General features: G+C 47.4%; 1 protein-coding gene across 1 annotated transcript; it reads right to left on the reverse strand.

Moving 5' to 3' along the window:
* Positions 1 to 12,150: 12,150 nt before the first annotated feature.
* On the reverse strand, positions 12,151 to 20,556 carry ATP5MJ (ATP synthase membrane subunit j). Its single transcript, XM_003952599.6, has 4 exons — positions 20,434 to 20,556; positions 14,695 to 14,818; positions 13,596 to 13,619; positions 12,151 to 12,329 (listed from the first exon to the last, which is right to left on the reverse strand). Exons 2-4 carry the CDS (start codon positions 14,816 to 14,818, stop codon positions 12,301 to 12,303), a joined length of 177 nt encoding a protein of 58 aa, XP_003952648.1. The 5' UTR covers positions 20,434 to 20,556; the 3' UTR covers positions 12,151 to 12,300.
* Positions 20,557 to 24,012: the final 3,456 nt, after the last annotated feature.

Here is a 24,012-nt window from a genome sequence, read left to right on the forward strand (position 1 = left end):
TCTAGCTCTTGGTTGGGCTCAAGCAATCCTCCCGCCTTGGCCACCTGAGTAACGAATTACAGGCATGTGCCACTGCGCCATTAAAAAAATTTTTTTTTGGCCAGGCATGGTGGCTCACGCCTGTAATGCCAGCACTTTGGGAGGCTGAGATGGGGGGATCACTTGAGATCAGGAGTTCGAGAGCAGTCTGGCCAACGAGGTGAAACTCTGCCTCTACTAAAAAATACAAAAATTAGCCAGGCGTGGTAGCGCACGCCTGTAATCCCAGCTACTCGGGAGGCTGAGGTGGGAGAATTGCTTCGACTCAGGAGGCGGAAGTTGTAGGGAGCCAAGATCACCATTGCACTCCAGCCTAGGCAACAGAGCGAGACTTCATCTCAAAAACGAAACAAAACAAAACAAAACAAAACAAACAATTTTTTTTTTTTTTTTTTTTTTTTTTAGAGACAGGGCCTCACTTTGTTGCCCAGGCTGGTCTCGAACTCGTGGACTTAGATGATCCTCCCACCTCGAGCTCCCAAAGTGCTGGGATTACAGGCGTGAGCCACCGCTCCTGGCTGAAATTCTTCTTTCAACCAAGGAAGATGTGTAATGAGCTTTGTGACCCCAGAAAGGCATGTGCAGAGCGTGGCTGAGAGTGGCAGGTGTGGGTCCCAGGCGAAAGAGGTCGACTAAAGAGGAGCTGTTCATCATGGGGTGGGCACTCAGGAAGAGCCAGAGATTCCTGGGCTTGGAGCACCAGCATCTCAGCGTGTTCCGACAGAAGGGGCCTCAAGGTGACTCCCTTTGGGAAGCTTTGGCTTGAACCCACTTTTCCTCTAGCAGCGCAGAGCTTCTCGCTCGCTGGTGTGCACCGGCGCGCTGTCCAGCAGGGGGCGCCACTCCCAGGGCCGCTTCCCCGCGGGAGCCCTCCCTTCCTGGCACATCGTGGGAGCAGCGTTCCCTCCCACACACCTGACTTAGAACCCCCAGAGTTCTCACATGCGAGTCGCACTTGTCTGTTGTATTCTGAGTATATTATGCTTGCAAATCAATCCTAAGTGAATTCTATTTTGAATTCAACCAATTCAACGAAACCTCAATCACTGAACAGAGAAAGCAAGTTTGAGTTATGTAAAACTAAATGATGAGTTATTTTACTTTATTTTTAATTTTATTATTATTATTTTTAGATGGAGTCTCCCTCTGTCGCCCAGGCTGGAGTGCAGTGGCGCGATCTCGGCTCATTGCAACCTCTGCCTCCCGGGTTCAAGTGATTCTCCTGCCTCAGCCTCCCGAGTAGCTGGGATTACAGGTGCCCACAACCATGCTCAGCTAATTTTTGTGTTTAGAGATGGGGTTTCTCCATGTTGGTCTGGCTGGTCTCGAACTCCTGACCTCAGGTGGTCCACCCACCTCGGCCTCACAAATTGCTGGGATTACAGGCGTGAGCCGCCATGCCTGGCATGATGAATTATTTTAAAATAAGGCTTATTGATATCTCATTTAACTCTTAACTTTATGAAGAATGCCTTTTTATCTTCTTTTGCTGCTTACAAGTTCACACAGCATCTCAAGCCTGGATTACTGGCCAAGAATGATGTATAATGACCACCTCACTTACTTATCTGTAGGTGGGTATTTCTAAATGCTTATGGGTACTTACATTTTAGGACTCCTCAAATATTTTATTATTATTATTATTATTATTGGAGGTGGAGTCTCACTCTTGGCTGGAGAGCAAGTGGCGTGATCTCCACTAACTACAACCTCCGCCTCCTGGGTTCAAGTGATTCTCCTGCCTCAGCCTCCCGAGTAGCTGCGACTACAGGTGTGCGCCATCACATCCGGCTAATTTTTGTAATTTTAGTAGAGACAAGGTTTCGCCATTTTGGCCAGGCTGGCTTCGAACTCCTGACCTCGAGTGATCTGCCCACCTTTGCCTCCCAGAGTGCTGGGATTACAGGCATGAGCCACCGCACCCACCCAGGACTCCTCAAATATTTTAATATTACTCTGGCACATTTGATTAAATAGCACTAAATTTCCCTATCTATGAAGAAACTATTTGCTCAAATAAAGGGGTAAATTTCAGCCCAGGCACTCTGAGAATTATCAATGGTTTTGAGACAGGATTTAATGTATCATATTGGATACTTTTCATTCATTGAAAAACTAGGTCTTTATTTTCTGAGGGTTAGCCTAGAATTTTTTTTTTTTTTTTGATATGGAGTTTTGTTCTTCTTGCCTAGACTGGAGTGCAATGGCATGATCTCGGCTCACTGCAACCTCCGCCTCCCGGGTTCAAGCGATTCTCCTGTCTCAGCCTCCCGAGTAGCTGGGATTACAGAAGCCCGCCACCACACCCGGCTAATTTTTGTAGTTTTAGTAGAGACGGGGTTTCATTGTGTTGGTCAGGCCGGTCTTGAACTCCTGACCTTAGGTGATCTGCCCACCTTGGCCCCCCAAAGTGCTGGGATTACAGGTGTGAGCCACCACGCCCAGGTTTTTTTTTTTTTTTTTGAGACAGGGTCTCACTGTCCCGCACACTGGAGTGCAGTGGTTCGATCATGGCTCACTGCAGCCTCAACCTTCTGGGCTCAAGAAATCCCCCTGCCTCAGCCTCCCAAAGTACTGGGATTACGGGCATGAGCCACCACGCTTGGCCAGCATAGAATTTTTAGAAACCTTTTTTTTTTTTTTTTTTTTTGAGATGGAGTCTCACTCTGTCACCCAGGCCGGAGTGCAGTGGCGTGATCTCGGCTCACTGCAAGCTCCGCCTCACCAGTTCACGCCATTCTCCTGTCTCAGCCTCCTGAGTAGCTGGGACTACAGGCGCCCGCCACCATGCCCAGCTAATTTTTGTATTTTTTTGGTAGAGATGGGGTTTCACCGTGTTAGCCAGGATAGTCTCGATCTCCTGACCTCGTGATCCACCCGCCTCAGCCTCCCAAAGTGCTGGGATTACAGGCGTGAGCCACCGCACCCGGCCAGAAACTTTTATTATAGCTTTATTGAAGTATAAAGTCTCCACATAACATTATGTCTACATAATTTGGAGGTTATTGGTAAGTTTCACATTAATTGCACAATTTGATGAGTTTTTTTTTTTTTTTCTTTGAGATGGAGTCTCACCTTATCACCAGGCTGGAGCGCAGTGATGCGATCTCAGCTCATTGCAACCTCCGCCTCCTGGTTCAAGTGATTTTTCTGCCTCGGCCTCCCAAAGTGTTGGGATTACAGGCATGAGCCACCGAGCCTTGCCAATGAGTTTTAACATATATATATACACAGTCAAACCATCCCCACAATCAAGAAAATGAACAGATCCATCACCCCCCAAAGTTTCCTCCTGACTTTTTGTAATCAATCCCTCCTCCTCCATCTCTGCTGTGTTTCCCTTAGATGAGCCCAGGAGCTCAAGACCAGATGGCATCTCTCTCATTCCTGATATTGATTTTATCTTCTTCCTTTATTTTTTTCTTGATCAGTCTGGCTAGCGGTTTATCCATTTTATTGACGTTCTCAAAGAACCAGCTTTTGGTTTCATTGATCTTCCTCCATTGTTTTTCTCTTTTTCGTTTCTTTTTTTTTTTTAAGGAGGGGTCCTGCGGCCGGGCGCGGTGGCTCACACCTGTAATCCCAGCACTTTGAAAGGCCGAGGCGGGAGGATCACGAGGTCAGGAGATTGAGACCATCCTGGCTACACGGTGAAACCCCGTCTCTACTAAAAATACAAAAAATTGCCGGGCGTGGTGTCACCCGCCTGTAGTCCCAGCTACTCAGGAGGCTGAGGCAGGAGAATCGCTTGAACCGGGGAGGTGGAGGTTGCAGTGAGCTGAGATTGCGCCACTGCACTCTGGCCTGGGTGACAGAGCGAGACTCCATCTCGAAAAAAAAAAAAAAAAGATGGGGTCTTGCTATGTTACTGAGGGAGATCTTGAAGTCCTGAGCTCAAGCAATCTTTCTATCTCAGCTTCCTGAGTCTGGGATTATAGGCACATGCCAGAGTGCCCAGCTCTCTGTTTTCTCTTCCACTGAAACGTCTAATTTCTTGTCTTTCCCATCTTTGGCTTGGGAAAAATTTGCTCTTTTCTTTGTAGTTTCTTACGTCTCATGTCTGGTCCACCTAACAGGCTTATTTCTATTAATTAACCCAGTGGAGTCTATGGTAAGCATCAGTATCTTGGAGTTCAGTTATGGGAGACTCATTGCCTCCAGACTGATTAGCTCTGGAGGACAGGCTAAATCAAATTTCTACTCTGGCAATAGAAAGAGCTACCAGGTTCCTGGACCACAATAGCTGCACTGAGCATGGTCCTTCCATCTGGCCTGGCCAGGAAGTCAGAAACCATTCTCTCATTTCCTTGTCATTAGTAATAGAGTAATTGGTAATATAGTCACTAAAGATATCCCTTACTCTATTTTACCAAGAGCTAGGAAATTATTTTTTAATTGGCATCCTTATTTAATTAAATCCATTAAAAGATATGAGTACCTACCATAAACGCCTGGTCCTTTGTTAGATATCAGGCTTACAAGAGATGAATTCATGTCCTTTACATACATCTGCAATTTATCATCTATCCTACAATTGCTTCACAGTTTACTTTATTTTTGGATGATGCAATTTAGGTTCATTACAAATCCATTAGCTATAGAATTACAGAGCTGACAGAGATTCTGGAGGTCTTAATTTAGAGATGAGAAAGCCGAGGCCCAGAGAAGTTACGGAGTTTGCCAGAGGCCACACAGGCAATGAGTAGTAGCTCCAGCCGGAACCCGAATCCAACCTATGTGAATGATCTCAGGTACAGGGGCACAAATAAGAGGCACAGGCTGTGCACAAGGCATTTGCAGAAATATATATATATATATTTTCTTGAGACAGTCTCACTCTGTCATCCAGGCTGGAGTGCAGTGGCAATCATCACGGCTCACTGCAGCCTCGACCTCCTGGGATCAGGTAATCCTCTCGCCTCAGTCTCCTGAGTAGCTGAGTAGCTGGGACTATAGCCCGGCCTGGAAACACTTTTTACATGGCACAATAAAACCAGAATGGGCCGGGGGCGGTGGCTCATGCCTGTAATCCCAGCACTTTGGGAGGCTGAGGCAGGCGGATCACGAGGTCAGGAGATCGAGACTATCCTGGCTAACACGGTGAAACCCTGTCTCTACTAAAAATACAAAAAATACAAAAAATTTGCCGGTCACTGTGGCAGGTGCCTGTAGTCCCAGCTACTTGGGAGGCTGAGGCAGGAGAATGGTGTGAACCTGGGAGGCAGAGTTTGCAGTGAGCGGAGATCGCACCACTGCACTCTAGCCTGGGCGACAGAGTGAAACTCTGTCTCGAAAAAAAAGAAAAAAAAAAAAAAACTAGAATGATACTCTGTGTGCTTTTTATGTGAGGCTTATTACGATTTTTAAAATTTTAGTATTCCTCTTTTACCACTCCTAATTTTCATCAGTTCTACAAACACTTATAATATTCCAACTCCAACACGACCTAGTTTACAGTTTTTACTGAGGTGGGAGCAGCATCGTTTACTTCCTCTCCATGGCCACTGTCCCGAGCATGGCGTGCGCGCCACAAAGTTCAGGAAGCGTGGCTGACCTCAGAGACCCCGACCCTCTTCCTCACGCCTTGCATTTGGTGCCAGCAGCAGTGGCAGAAGCAGGGCTAGGGAGGCCAGCGCCAGCTGCCGCTTTCTCCTGCAGGGGGAGGGTGAGCTCTGTGGGAGCCTGCAGCCTCCTCACCGCGTTGTTAGGCGGGTGTTGGTGGGGTTGGGTGAACTGTCTTGGTTGCACGACCTGCTCGGGGTTATTGAAATGGCTAGTGGTGAATAACTCCCTCTCTGAAATACACTTTTTCCCACTCTGTGAAACCCACCTCCTCTGGATGCTGGAGCAAGGATGCCACATCAAACTCTGCCTGCTGCCTGCTCTAATTCGGTCCTGGAGTCCCAAGGAGCTACCAGTGCAGTGGGTGTAGCTCAGGATGACATGTTACTCAGCAATGGGCCCAGTGTCTGACATGCATACAAGCCAGCACTATGGCACCAGCTTTCCAAGAAAGAAAAAAGCTTTATTGCGAGTGGACTGCAAGGAGATGGGAGACAACGCTTAATTCTGCCTCCCTGAGCTGGGGGTGGGTCCAGCTTTTATGGCATTCCTAGCTGGTCCCAGGTGATGCCAATGTAGCTGGCTGGCCAGGCTGCTGGTAAGGATGAGGAGGTTAAAGTGTTTCCCATTGCGCACGACTGGGCAATTCTGGCTCTGCCTCAGCTAATTAACTTAAGCACTGGTTAATTGGCTTGAGCTGGTCCCTTGGTTACAATAATGCCAGGGCCGAGGTTTGCTCCCTGCAGCTCTGAGTTGCCTAAACCTTTGGCTCTTCTTTTGATGGCTTCTAAGACACCCAAATACCAAATGCTCAAATTTGTTTTTTTAATTATCTGACTTTTTGTTTTCGACAGAGACGGGGTCTCTGTCGTCCAGGCTGGAAGTGCAGTGGCGCAATCTCAGCTCACTGCAACCTCCACCTCCTGGGTTCAAGCAGTTCTCCTGCCTCAGCCTCCTGAGCAGCAGGCATTACAGGCATGTGCCACCATGCCCGGCTAATTTTGTATTTTTAATAGAGACAGGGTTTCACCATGTTGGCCAGGCTGGTCTCGAATTCTTGACCTCAGGTGATCCGCCCACCTTGGTCTCCCAAAGTGCTGGGATTACAGGCATGAGCCACTGCGCCTGGCCAACTTTTTTTCTTTAAAGTGACGTGTCAATTCAAATTTTTCTCAGCCAAACAGTATTCATTTGATGTTGTATATTGGAAGTTTTTCAAATTGCAATACTCAGCCTTTTTATTGTGGAGTATATTTTTTCAAACGTAAAGACGGATCTTGGGCCGGGTGCGGTGGCTCACCCCTGTAATCCCAGCACTTTGTGAGGCCTAGGTGGGCGGATCACGAGGTCCAGAGATGGAGACCATCCTGGCTAACATGGTGAAATCCTGTCTCTACTGAAAATACAAAAAATTAGCCAGGCGTGGTGGCACGTGCCTGTAGTCCCAGCTACTCAGGAGGCTGAGTCAGGAGAATGATGTGAACCTGGGAGGCGGAGGTTGCAATGAGCGGAGATCATGCCATTGCACTCCAGTTTGGGTGACAGAGCGAAACTCCGTCTCAAAAACAAAAACAAAAACAAACAAACAAACAAAAAAGACCAGGCGCGGTGGTTCATGCCTGTAATCCCAGCACTTTGGGAGGCCAAGGCGGGCGGATCACCTGAGGTCGGGAGTTCGAGACCAGCCTGGCCAAGATGGTGAAACCCCGTCTCTACTGAAAATACAAAATTAGCTGGGCGTGGTGGCGCATGCCTGTAATCCCAGCTACTGGGGAGGCTGAAAGGAGAATCGCTTAAACCCGGGAGGTGGAGGTTGTGGTGAGCTGAGATTGCACTACTGCACTCCAGCCTGGGCAACAAGAGCCATAAAGATGGCAGAAAACACTGAATGTATTACCATATTTGAAAAGAAAAAAAGGCTGGGCGAGGTGGCTCACGCCTGTAATTCCAACACTTTGGGAGGCCGAGGCGGGCGGATCACGAGGTCAGGAGATCGAGACCATCCTGGCTAACACAGTGAAACCCTGTCTGTAATAAAAATACAAAAAATTAGCCACGCGTGGTGGCGGGCGCCTGTAGTTCCAGCTATTCGGGAGGCTGAGGCAGGAGAATGGTGTGAACCCGGGAGGCAGAGCTTGCAGTGAGCCGAGACTGCGCCACTGCACTCCAGACTGGGCAACAGAGCGAGACTCCGTCTCAAAAAAAAAAAAAAAAAGAAGAAAGAAAAAAAAGCAGATCAGGAAGACAGCATGGAAGCATTTATAACCATGAACATTTCAGTCCTGAGTTGTAGTTTTAAAAATGTTTTTATAACCATAAACAATTCAGTCTGGAGTTGTAAATTTAGTTTAAAAAGTAAGGTTTTTTTTGGGGGGGAGGGGCAAGGTCTCACTCTGCCACCTGGAATGCACAACCCTAGCTCACTGCAGCCTTGGTTACCCAGGCTCAAACGATCCTCCCACCTCAGCCTCCTGAGTAGCTTGGATTACAGGCGTGAGCTGTCACGGCCAACTAATTTTAAAATTTACTTGTAGAGACAGGGTTCTGCCATGTTGCCCAGGCTGGTCTCAAACTCCTGGCCTCAAGCAATCCTCTGGCCTAGGCCTCCCAAAGTGCTGGAATTACAGGCATGAGCCACTGTGCCTGGTTTAAAAAATAAGTTTTTATTCCTAACTAAATGAGAGTTTTCTGACATTTTCCCTCTAGACTTAGGTGTTCATTAACTTTGGCCTATATTACATCATTCTTTAAGAGGGAAAACAAGTGAAAAAGCTGAGACTTCCTTTGTAGTAAGAGACATCAGGGGAGCGGTTCTTGTGAAGAGTGGTGATGAGATGGCCACTGTCTGACAGAGCCACCCGCAGAGTCGTTATCTTCATTTCCTGAGGCTGCACAGTGCCAGCTTCTCAAACAGGTATTATAATACTAACACAGGCTTCCGTCACATGGCTTTTTTTTTTTTTAAAGTATTTTAAAAAACTTTTTATTGGGAAAAGTTAAAATGTATGGAGAGTGAATTCTGTAATGCACTTCTAGACGTCCACCCCCTACCCTCTACACATTACCAATCTCATCCCATCTAGAGACTCCGTCCCCCCAATCTGTTTTGACTGGCTAGTATTTGCTGGTGTATCTTAAAGTACATCCTAGGTATCATTTCACACCTACATAATTGCGCCTGCATTTCTTTCTTTTTTCTTTTTGAGACAGAGTCTCTGTCGCCCAGGCTGGAGTGCAATGGCACGATCTCAGCTCACTGCAACCTCCGCCTCCTGGGTTCAAGCAATTCTCATGCCTCAGCCTCCCAAGTAGCTGTGATTACAGGTGCATGCCACCACGCCTGGCTAGTTTTTGTATTTTTAGTAGAGACATGGTTTCACCATGTTGGCCAGGCTGGTCTTGAACCCCTGACCTCAGATGATCCACTGTGCCCAGCCTGCACCTCCATTTCTAAAACCAAAGAAATTTTCTTTAATAACTACAATACCACTATTGTGGTGGTGATCACCTAATAAGATTAACACTTCAACATCACTTAACACCCAGTCCACGTTCACATTTCTCTGTACGTACCAGAAATGTCTCTTGGTGGCTGGTTTGTCTGAAGGGTGGAAGCAGGGTCCGTGCTCAGAGCTGGCTGTTGAGCAGGTGCTGTGCTTGCTCCAAGGCCCGTGTGCAGCGAGACCTGAGGCTGGCGCCCGTCAGACGGTTCCTAACAGCACAGACGTCCAGGATTGTGTCTGCCAAGCACTGGCACTGTGTGTCTGCAGGTCTGTTCTCTAGCCTCTGTGTTCAGGGAGTGAAGGGAACGTGTGCTAACCACCGCCACATCCCCGACGGCAATGCACGCCCAGCACAGGTGAAGGAGCTCTCTGAAGCCACGCTGTGGTCCGAGTCCCGATTCTGAAGTGGGTCAGATTTTGAATCCTGGCCAACCAGTTAACTAGTTGGTTTGTTAGCCAGGTAGTTATCCTCTAGTACAAACTACTTATCCTGTCTGGGCCTCCATTTCTTCAGCTGTGAAATGGGGTGATGGTATGGGCTCACGGGTTATTGTGCAGATAAAAATGAAGCAGACTACGGCCTGGCACCCCGGAACTCGGGATCCGTTAGCTTGACAGAGACAACTCCCTTGAGGGTGGCAGGAAGCACACCCTCCAAAGCCTCTGGTTGGGGTGCGTGTACCCCTGGGATACAGTGACAATCAAGAAGAAACACCATGCCTTCTCCTAGAGTCTCATCTGAGGCTAACTTAGAGCACCTTGTTTAAAATGACACCTTCAGCTGCCTGGGAGCCACTTCCTCTCCTCCCAGCCTTTGTCGTTACTCTGCAGCACAGCTGAGCACTGCATTAAGTCAGAGCAGCACGAATGTGTAGGCTTTGGGACAAAAAGCCTCTGGGATTCCTTCCTGAACTGGCCCTGTCCACTCCCGTGGCTCTCTGTGCATACCTCTTACCCATTGGCACCGCCCTCCAAATGCTCCTTTCAACAGATCCTCCTGGCCCCGTGCTCCTCGCCCACGGGGAAGCCCAGGTGACATTCTCTAGCTCCACCTACAGGCTGCCTTCGGGACAAGACCTGGTTGCTTCCAAAACCCCGAGGGATTTAGTGTGTGAGTGAGTTCTGGGATAGCAAATGCAATTATTTTTTGTTTTCTTTTTGAGACAGGGTCTCGTTCTGTCGCCCATGCTGGAATGCAGTGGTGTGATCTTGGCTCACTGCAGTCTCGACCTAAGCTCAATCCTCAAGCATCAGCCTCCCCAGTAGCTGGGATTACAGGCACACACCGCTACGCCTGGATAATTTTTGTTATTTTTTGTAGAGATGGGGTTTCGCCATGTTGCCCAGGCTGATCTCAAACTCCTGGGTTCAAGTGATCTGCCCGCCTCAGCCTCCCAAAGTGCAGGCGTGAGCCACTGGGCCCAACCTACCCTGGTAATTTGCCAAAGGAAGCCTTAAGTAGTAAAGGGAGAAGAAGAATGGCCCAGCCTTTGTGGGGAAGCCCTCCTGGTTCAGACACATCAACCTCTGCTTCCGGGGGTGAGGTGGGGGGTGGGGGTGGGGAGGGCAGCTCCCATCCGTCCTCACCTCCCTGTGGAGGAGAGTTCAGGTTCTGGGGGTTCAAGTCCCAGCCCCAGTGCTTGCTAACTGCAACATCTGTAGCGTGTTACTGCCTCTCAGCCTGTTTCCTGTTCTGAAAGTCAGGGCCTGTACTGATGCCTCACTAGGTTCTAAGGTGGACTAAATGCACTAAGATGCGTGACACAGGGCTGGAGCCTGGTGCCAGTGCAGTGGATGTGAAGGCTGTGGTAGAGCAGGCCTGGGTTCTTTGTATCATTAGAAATTTTCCAGCTGGGGTCCTGGCATCCGCATGTCCTGGATGCTTGTTAGACATACAAGTTCTCGGGCTCCTTCCTACAGCAGTGCAATCAGAACACTGGGGCCCAGCTGGCTGTTAGGGCCTTCCAGGTGATTCTAATGCACTCTCAAGCCTGAGCAGCTGGGCAGATGGATAATTTTAAAGGTAGGGCCTTTCTGTACCACAGCAGATTCATCTTCTGGAGGCAGAAGAGAACAAAATGCGTTCACAGGAAAAATGTGATTCCTGTGTCAGAACCAAACCCTCTGAATCTCACACGACCTGACGCTGACTTCCACTGATGCTGTGTAATGCTTTCCTGCAAACTTCTCACACAGCCCAACAACCCTGAGGCTGTTGGAGGAAGCCATGACAGGTTTTGGTTGTCTTACAAAAGAAACTGAGGCTCAGAGAGATCTCGGTCATCTGTTGGACATCTACCATGGGCCAGACCTAATGAGGCTAAATGCCAGAGACACAGATGATAAACAGGATGGTCTCAAGAGGACAGGACACCCAGGGTGCAGCCACCACCCCCATTCCACAGCTGCTCTCCTACCCACCTGCAGAGTGCCAGATTTCAAACTGGACTCACTTTTACCCCCATGCTTGCTGCTTTAGAATCTTTTTAGCGCACAATTTAGGGATCTTGGTAATTGTCTTAGATGGAGACAAATATTATGCAGTATGCATTTGATACTAGCCTAACTAGAATCAATTGGCTTTTTTTTTTCACTTGGCTTATTATGTACTTTGCCTTGTGATTATTTCCTGATGCAATATTCTCCTACAGCTTATAATTTCAACTACTATGTCATTGAATGCTACCTTATTTCTAAAGGACTTCATAGTTTAAATCTTTCTCTTATTTATCCTCATAATAACTGTAAGTTAGAGCTTACATAATTAACATCTCCATTTTCCAAATAAGAAAACAGAGGCTCAGAGAGGTCACAAGATAAGTAGCAGGATCAAGTTTAATAAACGTTTATTGAGCAGTAGAATACAAGTGAGTGCCTGGATCCTGATCACCAAGTCCTGTGACAACTGAGGTAATTATTTCACAATGATGGGTGGCTCAGTGAGATTCTGATTGCATGCGCCGCATGACAAATTATCTACTCAGAGTATGCCTGACACGCCGGAGGGGCTGAGGGGGAACACACTGAAAGCAGTACCAGGTAGCAGTGCACCTCACAGATCCATTTATTCATGCCATGAAGTAAACGGTACTTATACAAGCGTACAGTGACGTTCCACGCTCCCCATCTAACACGGCTTGCTGAAATTTACAGGCAGACTGACGTTTTCTTTCACATGTACTCCAAGTAAATCTGGTTAGTGATGACCAGGAGCAGGCGCTGAAGCTTTTGAAAGAGATGCATATATAAATATGATTTAAGAAGGAAGGAACAAGTTGGATGTAATTTATTAAACAAGTATCAAAAGAAGTTGGTCAACAGTCCAAAAAGATAAATGACACCTTTCAATACTATTGAAAAGTAGGATTATTTCTATATGAAACACCCAGAGTGCTTAAGGGTTCATGTAATGACAGCAGACAGGCAGTGGTCACCCACAGCGCAAAGAGAGGGGCAGGGAAACACCTCTTCCTCAAACTCATGTAGCCAGTCCTGGGTTTGTGTAACACTCAAATGGCTACAGTTTCATTGTCACTCTGGCATAAATTTATAAGGCGCTTTCTTTCAAAATACATTAAAGGCCAGGCGCAGTGGCTCACGCCTGTAATCCCAACACTTTGGGAGGCCAAGGCAGGTGGATCACCTGAGGTAGGAGTTTGAAACCAGCCCGGCCAACCCCATCTCTACTAAAAATACAAAAAATTAGCCAGGTATGGTGGCGGGCACCTGTAATCCCAGCTACTTGGGAGGCTAAGGCAGGAGAATTGCTTGAACCTGGAAGGCGGAGGTTGCAGTGAGCCAAGATTGTGCCACTGCACTCCAGCATGGGCAACACAGCGAGACTCTGTCTCAAAAAAAAAAAACCCAAAAAACAAAACAAAACCATTAAAAACACATCATTACGGGTAGGCTGAGGCGGGTGGATCACAAGGTCAGGAGATCCAGACCATCCTGGCTATGTGAAACCCTATCTCTACTAAAAATACAAAACATTAGCCAGGCGTGGCGGCAGGTGCCTGTAGTCCCAGCTACTCAGAAGGCTGAGGCAGGAGAACGGCATGAACCTGGGAGGCGGAGCTTGCAGTGAGCCGAGATCGCAGCACTGCAGTCCAGCCTGGGCGACAGAGCGAGGCTCCGTCTCAAAAAACAATAAACAAAATAAAACCACATCATTAGGGATCTTCTAGGACAGCATGCTTGCACAGCTCACTTGTGCTTCCCTATTGGTGATGATATCGACTACCTCTAATTAATCCATTCCTCTATTACTCCTGGAAGTTTTACTTGATCCACTTGACTATAAAAAGCAGAAATTCAGAATTCTCTTTCCCAGCAGGCATAGCAAACTTCAAGCTGTAAAGCATTTCAACTGCACCTTACATATATACTGAACCGTGTTTCGATTTCAATTGAGAACAGCGATATACCTTGTCCTGAAAAGACATGATGCTGTTTTCCATTCCCAACCATTTTCAGAAGCAAAAATCTTACCTTTCAAAGCCTTACTTCTTTTATCTAAAATAAAAGGAAGGAAAAAAAAGCAGTCATATCAATGCTTTACAAAAATGCCTTTGTCAAAATTAACATTTAGCTGAAGGCATTGTAGCTTAGGTAAAGCAATTCAGGAAGCTTTCAGAAAATGTCTTATAGCCAAGAAATGGTAAAATTCCTACCAAAGATGTTCTATGAACAGCTAACAGCCCTTTCAAATTTGCAGGGCTCCTTACCTTCTACAATGTCCTAAATTTTAGTCTTGCAGCATAAAGTTTTCTCTTTGTAATCAATGGCTTAGTAACATGTGATTGGGCCACACTGCTCTGCTCTACTGAGAACCAAGTGGTTATTCCTCCCTTCCAAATTTTTTTTACAAACAAATTTCAAATATTCAGAACAGTTGAAAAGGTGCAATGAAATACCACATACCATGAACCCATACCTTAAATATTTTAGCCTTCATCTCTTAAAACGAATGTAATACCACTTTCACACCTAAGAAAACTCACAATTCTGATATTAAAGTCTTGTTCAAAGTTCCCCAATTGGGCCAGGTGTTGTGGCTCACGCTTGTTAATTCCAGCACTTTGGGAAGCCAAGATTGGAGGACTGCTTGAGCCCAGGAGTTCAAGACCAGCCTGGGTAACATGGCAAAACCCCATCTCTACAAAAAAAAAAAAAAGTACAAAAAAAAAATTAGCTAGGTGTGGTGGTGTTGGGCATAGTGACGGGCACCTGTGGTCCTAGCTACTTGGCAGGCTGAGGTGGGAGAATCACCTGAAATCACCTGAGCCTAGGAGGTGGAGGCTGCAGTGAACCATGATCGTGCCATTGCACTCCAGCCTGGGCGTCAGAGTGAGAGACTGTCTCCAAAAAAAAAAAAAAAAAAAAAAGAAAAGAAAAAAAAAATTCCCCATTGTCCCCAAATGTCTTTTATAGCTGACATGTGCTCCCTGCATTTTTTACGAAGGACTGTAGGTAGCTCTAATGTTCATACCTAGTTAGAACCCATAGTTCCTTTACAATGTGAATTGTGATTCTTTTTGAAAATAATTTTCTTCCTGACCTCAGAAAAATCAAACATAAGGAAACGTACCAGCAGCCCGGATTTTATAAACGATGAAGCCCATCAGCCCCATTCCTATCCAAATCTCCTGGTAAACTTTGGTGTAGTAGGGCTTCATGGGGATCCATATGTTTTTAATAATACTTTGAAGCATCTGAAAATGAACACAGTGATTAAAAATTAGAATGATGATTGCTTTAAACCTAACTGGTAAAAGATTTTAATTTGTTAAGTTCAACCCCATTTCCCATGACTGCTAGGGAGCCTCGCCTGTGTCAGATGTCAGACCCGTTCTGCACTCAAAGGGGACTCATGCCTCTTTTTTTTAAGGTGGAGTCTCACTCTGTCGCCCAGGCTGGAGTGCAGTGGCGCAGTCTTGGCTCACTGCAACCTCTGACTCCCAGGTTCAAGTGATTCTCCTGCCTCAGCCTCCCGAGTAGCTGGGACTACAGATGCGTGCCACCATGCCTGGCTAATTTTTGTATTTTTAGTAGAGAGAGGGTTTTGCCATGTTGGCCAGGCTGGTCTCGAACTCCTGAGTGCAGGCGATCTGCCTTGCTTTGGCCTCCCAAAGTGCTGAGATTATAGGTGTGAGCCACTGTGCCTGGCCATTTTTTTTTTTTTTTTTTAAAGCAGAGGTGGGGTTTTACCACATTGGTCAGGCTGGTCTCAAACTCCTGACCTCAAGTGATCTGCCCACCTTGGCCTCCCAAAGTGCTAGGATTACGGTGTGAGCCACAGGGCCCGGCCTGGGACTCATGCTTTCCACAGCTCTTCCAACTCAACCCATCCCCAGGGCCCCCTCCTCCCACCTTTGGCCATCCTAGCCACTTCTCCTTCCTTACATCATGGAGCTCATCCAGCACCTCTCCCACCCTGATGCCATGCCCCGAATTGCACATGACTCTAATGTCTAAATCGAAAAATTAGTATCTTCTCATCTTCATGTAATGAATGTCGCATGCGAAGCTGAAAAAGAATATGGCCAGGGCATGGTGATTTCCTTGTGAAACTAATGCCAGGCTCAGCACACTCTGATCAGCTGTATCTCCATCTTGAAGTCTATTGCTAAATACAAAACAGATGACATAAGACAACGAGGTCACTTCATAATAACTGCCAATTATGATAGAACTTATTTAATCAATAAAGGTAGTTACTTAATGAATTACTGAATTTGATTGGGAAAAGCCATTAAATTCCAAACTTACAGTTTGCTTGTATGTGCAGGTCTCAAAATAATGCTTTTTGTTACTTTTACAATTTACTCTCTACTATAGACCGCAAATTAGATGCCCTCATTTTCATTTTAATATGCTTTTTAACATCTGAAGTGGTCCATTAAACTACAGTCAAATAGCTGTCAGGAGTGACTAGATCTAAGCACTTCTCATTTCACTTGGAAACTGCTTTGGTTGGGTGTGGTGGCTCATGCCTGTAATCCCAGCGCTTTGGGAGGCTGATGTGGGAGGGTCACTTGAGTCCAGGAGCTCGAGACTAATTTGGGTAACATAGGGAGACCCCGTCTCTACAAAACATAAAAAATTAACCAGGTGTGGTGGTGCTTGCCTGGCTAATTTTTTATGTTAGTCACAGCTATTGGAAGACTGAGGTGGGAAGACTGCTTGAGCTTGGGTGGTTGAAGATGCAGTAAGCCATGATCACACCACTGCACTGCAGCCTGGGTGACAAAGTGAGACTCTGTCTCAAAAAAGAAAGAAAGAACTGCGCGTTGGCTGCGGCTGTAATGCTGCCTCCACCCCTCCCTCCCTCCACCCACTCACTGCTCCTTTCACATCACTGCTCAGGATCCACAGAATCCGAATGCTCGGCAGTGTGCTCCCTTTCCCACACTGCGCAGCTGTGTGTGTCAGCTTTACCGCACTGAATCCTTCACAAGCCCAACCTAGTCAAAGGTCAAATGGCGGCCCTCAAATCACTGAAACCCGGATCGTGTAGTCATTTATTCACTTGGCAAATGTGCACTGAGCATGTACTAGGTGCCAGACATTGTTTTAGGAGCTGAGAAACAATAAAGGGTCAGGATATCTGGGAGAGGAATCCTCGGCATTGGCAGAGACTCCGAGGTCAGAATGAACTCGGAGAGCTGGAAGGAATAGGGAGGCCACAGTGCCAGATTCAAATCCTGGCTGTCACTTACTAGCTAACTTAAACCGCTTAAGTTTTCTCATCTGTAAAACAGGGATAAAAACAGGATCCACCTCAAGGGGTTGTTATGGAGAATAACATAGAATAACTCTATGTCAAGTGTTGAGTGTCTGGTACTGTATATTAAATGCTTGTTACATAAAATACCACGGCTGGACTATGGGAAGGAAGATGGGCCATGTCATTTAAGGGCCTTGGAGGCTAGCATAGAATTTAGCTTTTATTCTAAAACTGTTTTCTAAATTTAACAACTTTTTTTTTTTTTTTTTGCTTTGGGGTTTTTTTGTTTCCTGTTTTGACAATATGAAGAAAATTCAGTTTAGAATCTGGAACTGGCCTGGATGGGATTCGAGGGCAGCTGGTGGGGGCTGCAGAGCCCCTTCGATTCCTCCCCCACCGTGGGAGCTAAGCTACTGGACAGAGGAGCACCAACAGGGCACCGAACCAGGAACTAAGTTAGTGTCTTGAGTCAGGCAAGAATGGGGATGCCAGGCCAGAGCCACAGCAGGGACTGCCCTGATTGTGGTTAGTTCTGTCTCTAGCCCTTTAACAGCATTTTAAAAGTGCTTTTCGTACTTACTTCCTACACTGCTTCCCACTCCTATAAAGCGGGTACTCGGATCCCGCAGCAGGTTAGCAGGACTGCACTCACACCAAATCTGTATGTCATGCTCCTGATGACGAGAACCTACCTCCAACACCTGCTTTCCTGCTCTTCCCTATGAGAGGACTTATTTAGGCAAGGATGGTCGTGAGGGTGGCCTGAGGTCTGACCTTGCAGGATGCGACTGTGTCCTTCTCCTGGAACACCTTGCAGATAGTCCGCCCTCAAATTTCCTGTCCTCAAGCTACTCGAATGCTCTGACAGAGTGTGAGGTTCCAAGAAACGAACAGCCCTGCTTTGGGAATATGTCACAGATGATCCAAACAAGACCCAGAGGAGGTTTCTGGAAGCCCCAGACTAGGAGTTCAGAGGCATGGAGTGAATCCCTTGTCTCTCAGCAACGACTGGGAAGGAAGCATTCTACAGGACTGATGGGTTTGGAAGCCTGGGAATCCTGGGCTCCAACACCAGCTCTGCCTGGTCAGCTCTCAACTGTGGGCAAGTCCCTTTAGCTGTTGTTTCAGAGGTTTCTTTTTTTCTCTTTTTTGAGACAGAGTCTCGCTCTGTTACCCAGGCTGGAGTGCAGTGGCGGATCTCGGCTCATTGCAAGCTCCGCCTCCCGGGTTCACACCATTCTCCTGCCTCAGCCTCCTGAGTAGCTGGGACTACAGGTGCCCGCCACCATGCCCGGCTAATTTTTTGTATTTTTAGTAGAGACGTGGTTTCACTGCGTTAGTCAGGATGGTCTCGATCTCCTGACCTTGTGATCTGCCCGCCTCGGCCTCCCAAAGTGCAGGGATTACAGGCGTGGGCCACCGCGCCCAACCCAGAGGTTTCTTTTTCTGTGAAACAGGGATACCTCCACCTGCCCCCAGAGGGCTGTCAATGCAATTCAAAGAGGAAACCAAGGCCGGGAGCGGTAACTCACGCCTGTAATTCCAGCTCTTTGGGGGGTCCAAGGCAGGGAGATCAAGAGGTCAGGAGATCAAGACCATCCTGGCTAACACGGTGAAACCCCGTCTCTACTAAAAATACAAAAAATTAGCCGGGCGTGGTGGCGGGTGCCTGTAGTCCCAGCTACTCGGAAGGCTGAGGCAGGAGAATGGCATGAACCCGGGAGGCGGAGCTTGCAGTGAGCCAAGATTGCACCACTGCACTCCAGCCTGGGTGACAGAGCGAGACTCCATCTCAAAAACAAAAACAAAGGGGAAACCTAAAGGACCCAGCCTAGTGCCTAGTGCCTGGTACGGAATAAAAATCCAGAGAATGGACTGGGCACGGTGGCTTACGCCTATAATCCCAGCATCTCGGGAGGCCAAGGCGGGTGGATCACTTAAGGTCAGTAGTTTGAGACCAGCCTGGCTAACATGGCGAAACCATCTCTACTAAAAATACAAAAATTAGGTGGGCATGGTGGTGGGTGCCTGTAATCCCAGCTACTCGGGAGGCTGAGGCAGGAGAATCGCTTGAACCCGGGAGGCAGAGCTTGCAGTGAGCCAAGATCATGCCACTGAACTCCAGTCTGGGCAACAAGACACTCCCCCTCTATCTTAAAAAAAAAAAAAAAAAAAAGGAATTCAGTGAATGATCACAGCAGTAACAGAATTGATACAAATATCCAGTTGATGGCTATAATTAATACTAAGCCACTGGGACTCTAACAAGAAGGAAGGCTTAAAAAGACGCCCTCATTTAGGCCAGGTAGGGGCTTTGGACAGAACAAGGTAAGATGAGGGTCTAGAAGGAAGAGGGCAAAGTAAACTGGGAGGGTACAATGGCTACGGTAAGAAGGGACTAAAGAAACTGAGTCATCCTGACATTGTGCTCGGGGCCCAGGCACCCTGGTATGGTCCCCTTACAAAATTACCCTTAGTCCCCGGTGCAACAGGGGCCTGCTATACAGTAGCTTGCAAATACCTTTCCCCTCCTTTCCCCTTGACTTCAGTTGCCATATTTGCCTGGACAAGTGACATGTTCCCAATATATAATAAAACGAGGGCCCTTCTTTTTTTTTTTTTTAGACAGAGTTTCAGTTGGTCATCAGGCTGGAGTGCAATGGTGCGATCGCGGCTCACTGCAACCTCCGCCTCCAGGGTTCAAGCGATTCTCCTGCCTCAGCCTCCCGAGTAGCTGGGACTACAAGAGGCCGCCACCACACCCAGCTAATTTTTGTATTTTTAGTAGAAACGGGGTTTCACCATGTTGGCCAGGATGGTCTCGGTCTCTTAACCTCGTGATCCGCCCGCCTCGGCCTCCCAAAGGGCTGGGATTACAGGCGTGAACCACCGCGCCCGGCCGGCCCCTTTCTTGAGTCCATTCTGCCCAGGCACATTTCCTAGCTGTGTGTGTCAGTTTTACAGCACCAGACTTTTAAAAATCCATCTTATTCATAGGCCAAACGTGTGTCTACTGTATCCACTTAAGTCTGCAAAGTTTTGGCACATTACATTAAGGGCGAACTATTACCTGACACTGGAAATGGGAAATGTCTGACCTGCGAGTTCCATACAATTTCATTCACCACCGTATGATCTCTTTTCAGCTTCCCTGTTGCCTCACCCAAGTTGTCATGTACAGCATAACGTGGAGGGCAGTGTGGTGCAAGGAAACTTGAGTTATAAAGGAGAGAAGGGACTGGATGTGGAGTCAGAGTTCTTGGCTTGGACTCTGGCTTCTCTAACTCTGCGTAGCCTCTGGGTTAGGCAGCTGAACCTCTCAAGGCCAAGGTACGCTCCCTGTCAAAACCGTGGGAGAATTCAGGTGCACTGAGCGCGTTAAGGCCAAGGAACGAAACGCGGCGCAGGCCTAGGCGATGCTTCCCTCTGGCAACCGACCCTGGCCTACCGCCCTTCAGAGAAGGGAAAGCCGGGCAGAAAAGCAGGCGCGTGCCGGCGGAGGGGTGGAACCCCAAGGTCAGCTGGGGCCAAGGCGGCTTCTTGCCCTCCCGCCCCCGCCGTCTCGCACCTCGGGAGCCAGGTCCAGGTCCCCGTACTCACCTTGGCGCAGGACAGACAGCTCAGAACGCACCACAACTCTGCAGCCAACTCGGAAAGGTCACCGAGCGCGCAGGCGCGCGCAGGGGCTGCCGGGAAGGCGGAAGCAGCAGAGACGCCGCAAGGCCAGAGTGCCTCCGCAGCGGCGCCTCCGCACCACAGCGCCCCCGGCGGCCGCCTGGTGTCGCAGGCAAGAAGGGGCGGGGAGAGGGTGCGTTAGGGGTGTGCCCGCGTGTGTCACTGTGGGCTGGCTAATCCTCCACATCTTCCCACGACTGATGGGTTTCCTGGGACGCGGGACCTTCAACGCTGAAACTAGGAAAGTTCTACACATACCGGGAGGGTTGGTTAACCTAAGAAAAGGGACCCTCTTTACTGTGACGTTAAAGACTAAGTCAAGTCTCCCATTTCAGTGGTGTGTCTTGTCCCTTTCTATTGTTAATTATTTAGCTCTGCATGTATAAAATATATATATTTGGAGACGGAGTCTCACTCTGTCGCCCACGCTGCAGTGCAGTGGCGCGATCTCGGCTCACTGCAACCTCCGCCTCCCGGGTTCAAGCGGTTCTCGTGCCTCAGCTTCCTGAATAGCTGGGATTACAGGCGCCAGTCACCAAGCCCAGCTAGTTTTTGTATTTTTAGCAAAGACGGGGCTTCACCATGTTGGCCAGGCTGGTCTTGAACTCCTGACCTCAGGTGATCCACCTGCCTCAGCCTCCCAAAGTGCTGGGATTACAGGCTTGAGCCACCGCGCCCGGCCTGCTCTGCATATTTTTATGTCTGTATTCTGTGCATATTCTTCTCAGCAGATAATATAAAACTTCCACAGGGGCTCCAGACACTGGGCTTAATAGTCTTAAAAAAATATATATATATATATATTTTTTTTTTCAGAAATATTTTCCAGTAGAGAACTAGAACTCATAAAAGAAAACAATTTAGCGAGCGGATCACCTGAGGTCAGGAGTTCAAGACCAGCCTGGCCGACATGGCGAAACCCCATCTCTACTAAAAATACAAAAATTAGCCGGGCTTGGTGGTGGGCGCCTGTAATCCCAACTGCTCAGGAAGCTGGGGCAGGAGAATCACTTGAACCCGGGGGGCAGGGGTTGCAGTGAGCCGAGATCTCGCCATTGCACTCCAGCCTGGGCGACAAGAGTGAAACGCCATCTCAAAAAAAAAATAAATAAATAAAAAGCCAAATAAAAATTGGATGGAGGCTGGGCGCAGTGGCTCAGCACTTTGGGAGGCCTGTAATCTGTAATCTTAGCACTTTGGGAGGCCAAAGCAGGCAAACTGCTTGAGTTCAGGAGTTTGAGACCAGCCTGGCTAACATGGTGAAACCCCTTCTCTACTAAAAATACAAAAATTAGCTGGGTGTGGTGGTGGTGTGCACCTGTAATTCCAGGTACTTGGGAGGCTGAGGCAGGAGAATCGCTTGAACCCTGGAGGTGGAGGCTGCAGTGAGCTGAGATGGCGCCACTGTATTCCAGCTTGGGCGACAGAGCGAGACTCTGTCTCAAACAAACAAAACAAAAAATTGGATGGATTTGGCAGATTAGACAGTTAAAGAATAAACTGCAAGATCGAAGAAGCCATTCAGAAAATAAGAGGATACAGCAGGAAAGATACCAATCATATGGGTAATTGGTATCTTAGAAGGAAATTAAAGAGGTGAGGCAGAAATATTTGAAGAGCTAATGGCTGAGAATTTTCCAAAAGTGATGAGAAAAAAATCATGCCAAAGATTCAAAAAGCCTTACAGAGGCCAGGCGCAGTGGCTTACGCCTGTAATCCCAGCACTTTAGGAGTCCAAGGTGGGCGGATCACCACACCATCCTGGCTAACACGGTGAAACCCCGTCTCTACCAAAAATACAAAAAAATTAGCTGGGCGTGGTGGTGGGTGCCTGTAGTCCCAGCTACTCCGGAGGCTGAGTGAGAGAATGGCGTGAGCCCGGGAGGCGGAGCTTGCAGTGAGCAGAGATGGCGCCACTGCACTCCAGCCAGGGAAACAGAGCAAGACTCCATCTCAAAATCAAAAACAAAAAACAAAAAACAAACAAAAAGCCTTACAGAAACCAAGCAGGCAGATAAATAAAAATAAATCAATACCTTGAAATCTCACAATAAAGCCATAGAAAAGATAAAGATAAAATCTCAAAGAAAGTAACCACCAATCAAGAATTCTATACACAGGGAATTCTATACACAGGGAAATTGGCATTCAGAAAAGAAGGTAAAATAAAGACAGTTAAGGACAAACTAAGAGGAAATCGTGCTAGGCATGGTGGCTCATGCTTGTAATCCCAGCACTTTGGGAGGACTGCTTGAGCCCAGAATTTTGAGACCAGCCTGGCCAATGTATTAAGATCCCATCTTTAAAGGAAAAAAAAAAAAGAGGAAATTATTAGGTTTTGAAGGGAAGGCAAGGGTTAAAGACAGACAAGACAGACACACACACACAGAGGGAGGGGGAGAGGGGAGAGGGGAGAGAGATGGTGGCTTCAACAGCAACACAGGTTTATTGCCAGCAAAAACCCGTGGAGCGGGTAACCAGTTTAGTGCCCGAGCTCACTGCCGCTTCCAGGCTGGGGTAATTATAGGTCTGGGCTGGATGGGTCTGGGCAGTATGGCTTGCTGCCTGGCAGGATGTGATAAGGATGTTCCCGCAGTCAGGCGGTTGGGCAGGATGTTTCTTATGGTCAGAGCCCCCATGGAATGTTTCACTCCGACCAGGGTCTGTGAAATGGTGGAGGGTTTATAAAATGGTGCAGCTAGGACTGAAATAATCACAAGCAGATCCACAGTAAAATAAATGTTCATTATTCAGGCACAAGGAAAACGAGCTCAGATGTGTCAAGATAAAATAATAAAAGGCTCAAGATCCAGTTAAAACCTTTTTTTTTCTTTTTTGAGATGGAGTCTTGCTGTGTCGCCCAGGCTGGTGTGCAGTGGCGCGATCTTTGAAAATGTAAAAGTGTTATTCCTCTCACACACACACACACACAATGTTTTTTGGAAAACAGTGACGTTTTACAAAAATACACTCTTTAACATCAAACAGGTTTATCATTTTAAAATAAATAAGTAAAAACATTTCTCAGTTGTAATCCCTGATAGACACAACCCACATAAACTAAATCTCTTTAGGGTCCTCAGCAACTTTTAAGAGTGTAAAGGGGTTCTGAGACAGGACCAGGTTTGAGAACCACTGTCCTATAGTAAAAATGTTTTAGAGTTTTAGATTTATAATGACTTATAACACTGCTGAGGAAGAGAACAAGCCTTTAGGAAAAACTTAAGGAAGAACATCATGGAGAGCTGCTTCAAGACAGAGCTTCTGAACTTCCAACTAGACTTGAGATCAATAGACTTTGCTATGTTGCCCAGGCTGGTCTTGAACTGCTGGCCTCAAGTGATCCTCCCACCTTGGCCTCTCAAAGTGTCAGAATTACAGGCGTGAGCCACTGTGCTCAGACCAAGAGAGTTTTAATGTCTTTAGTTTCAAATCCAAAACACCCTAAGAAACGCACATCTTAAAAGAAAAAACAACCAAATGTTTCTTTTTCTTTCTTTTTTT

This window comes from Pan troglodytes, chromosome 15 (assembly GCF_028858775.2).
Source record: "Pan troglodytes isolate AG18354 chromosome 15, NHGRI_mPanTro3-v2.0_pri, whole genome shotgun sequence".
NCBI classification, from domain to species: domain Eukaryota; kingdom Metazoa; phylum Chordata; class Mammalia; order Primates; family Hominidae; genus Pan; species Pan troglodytes.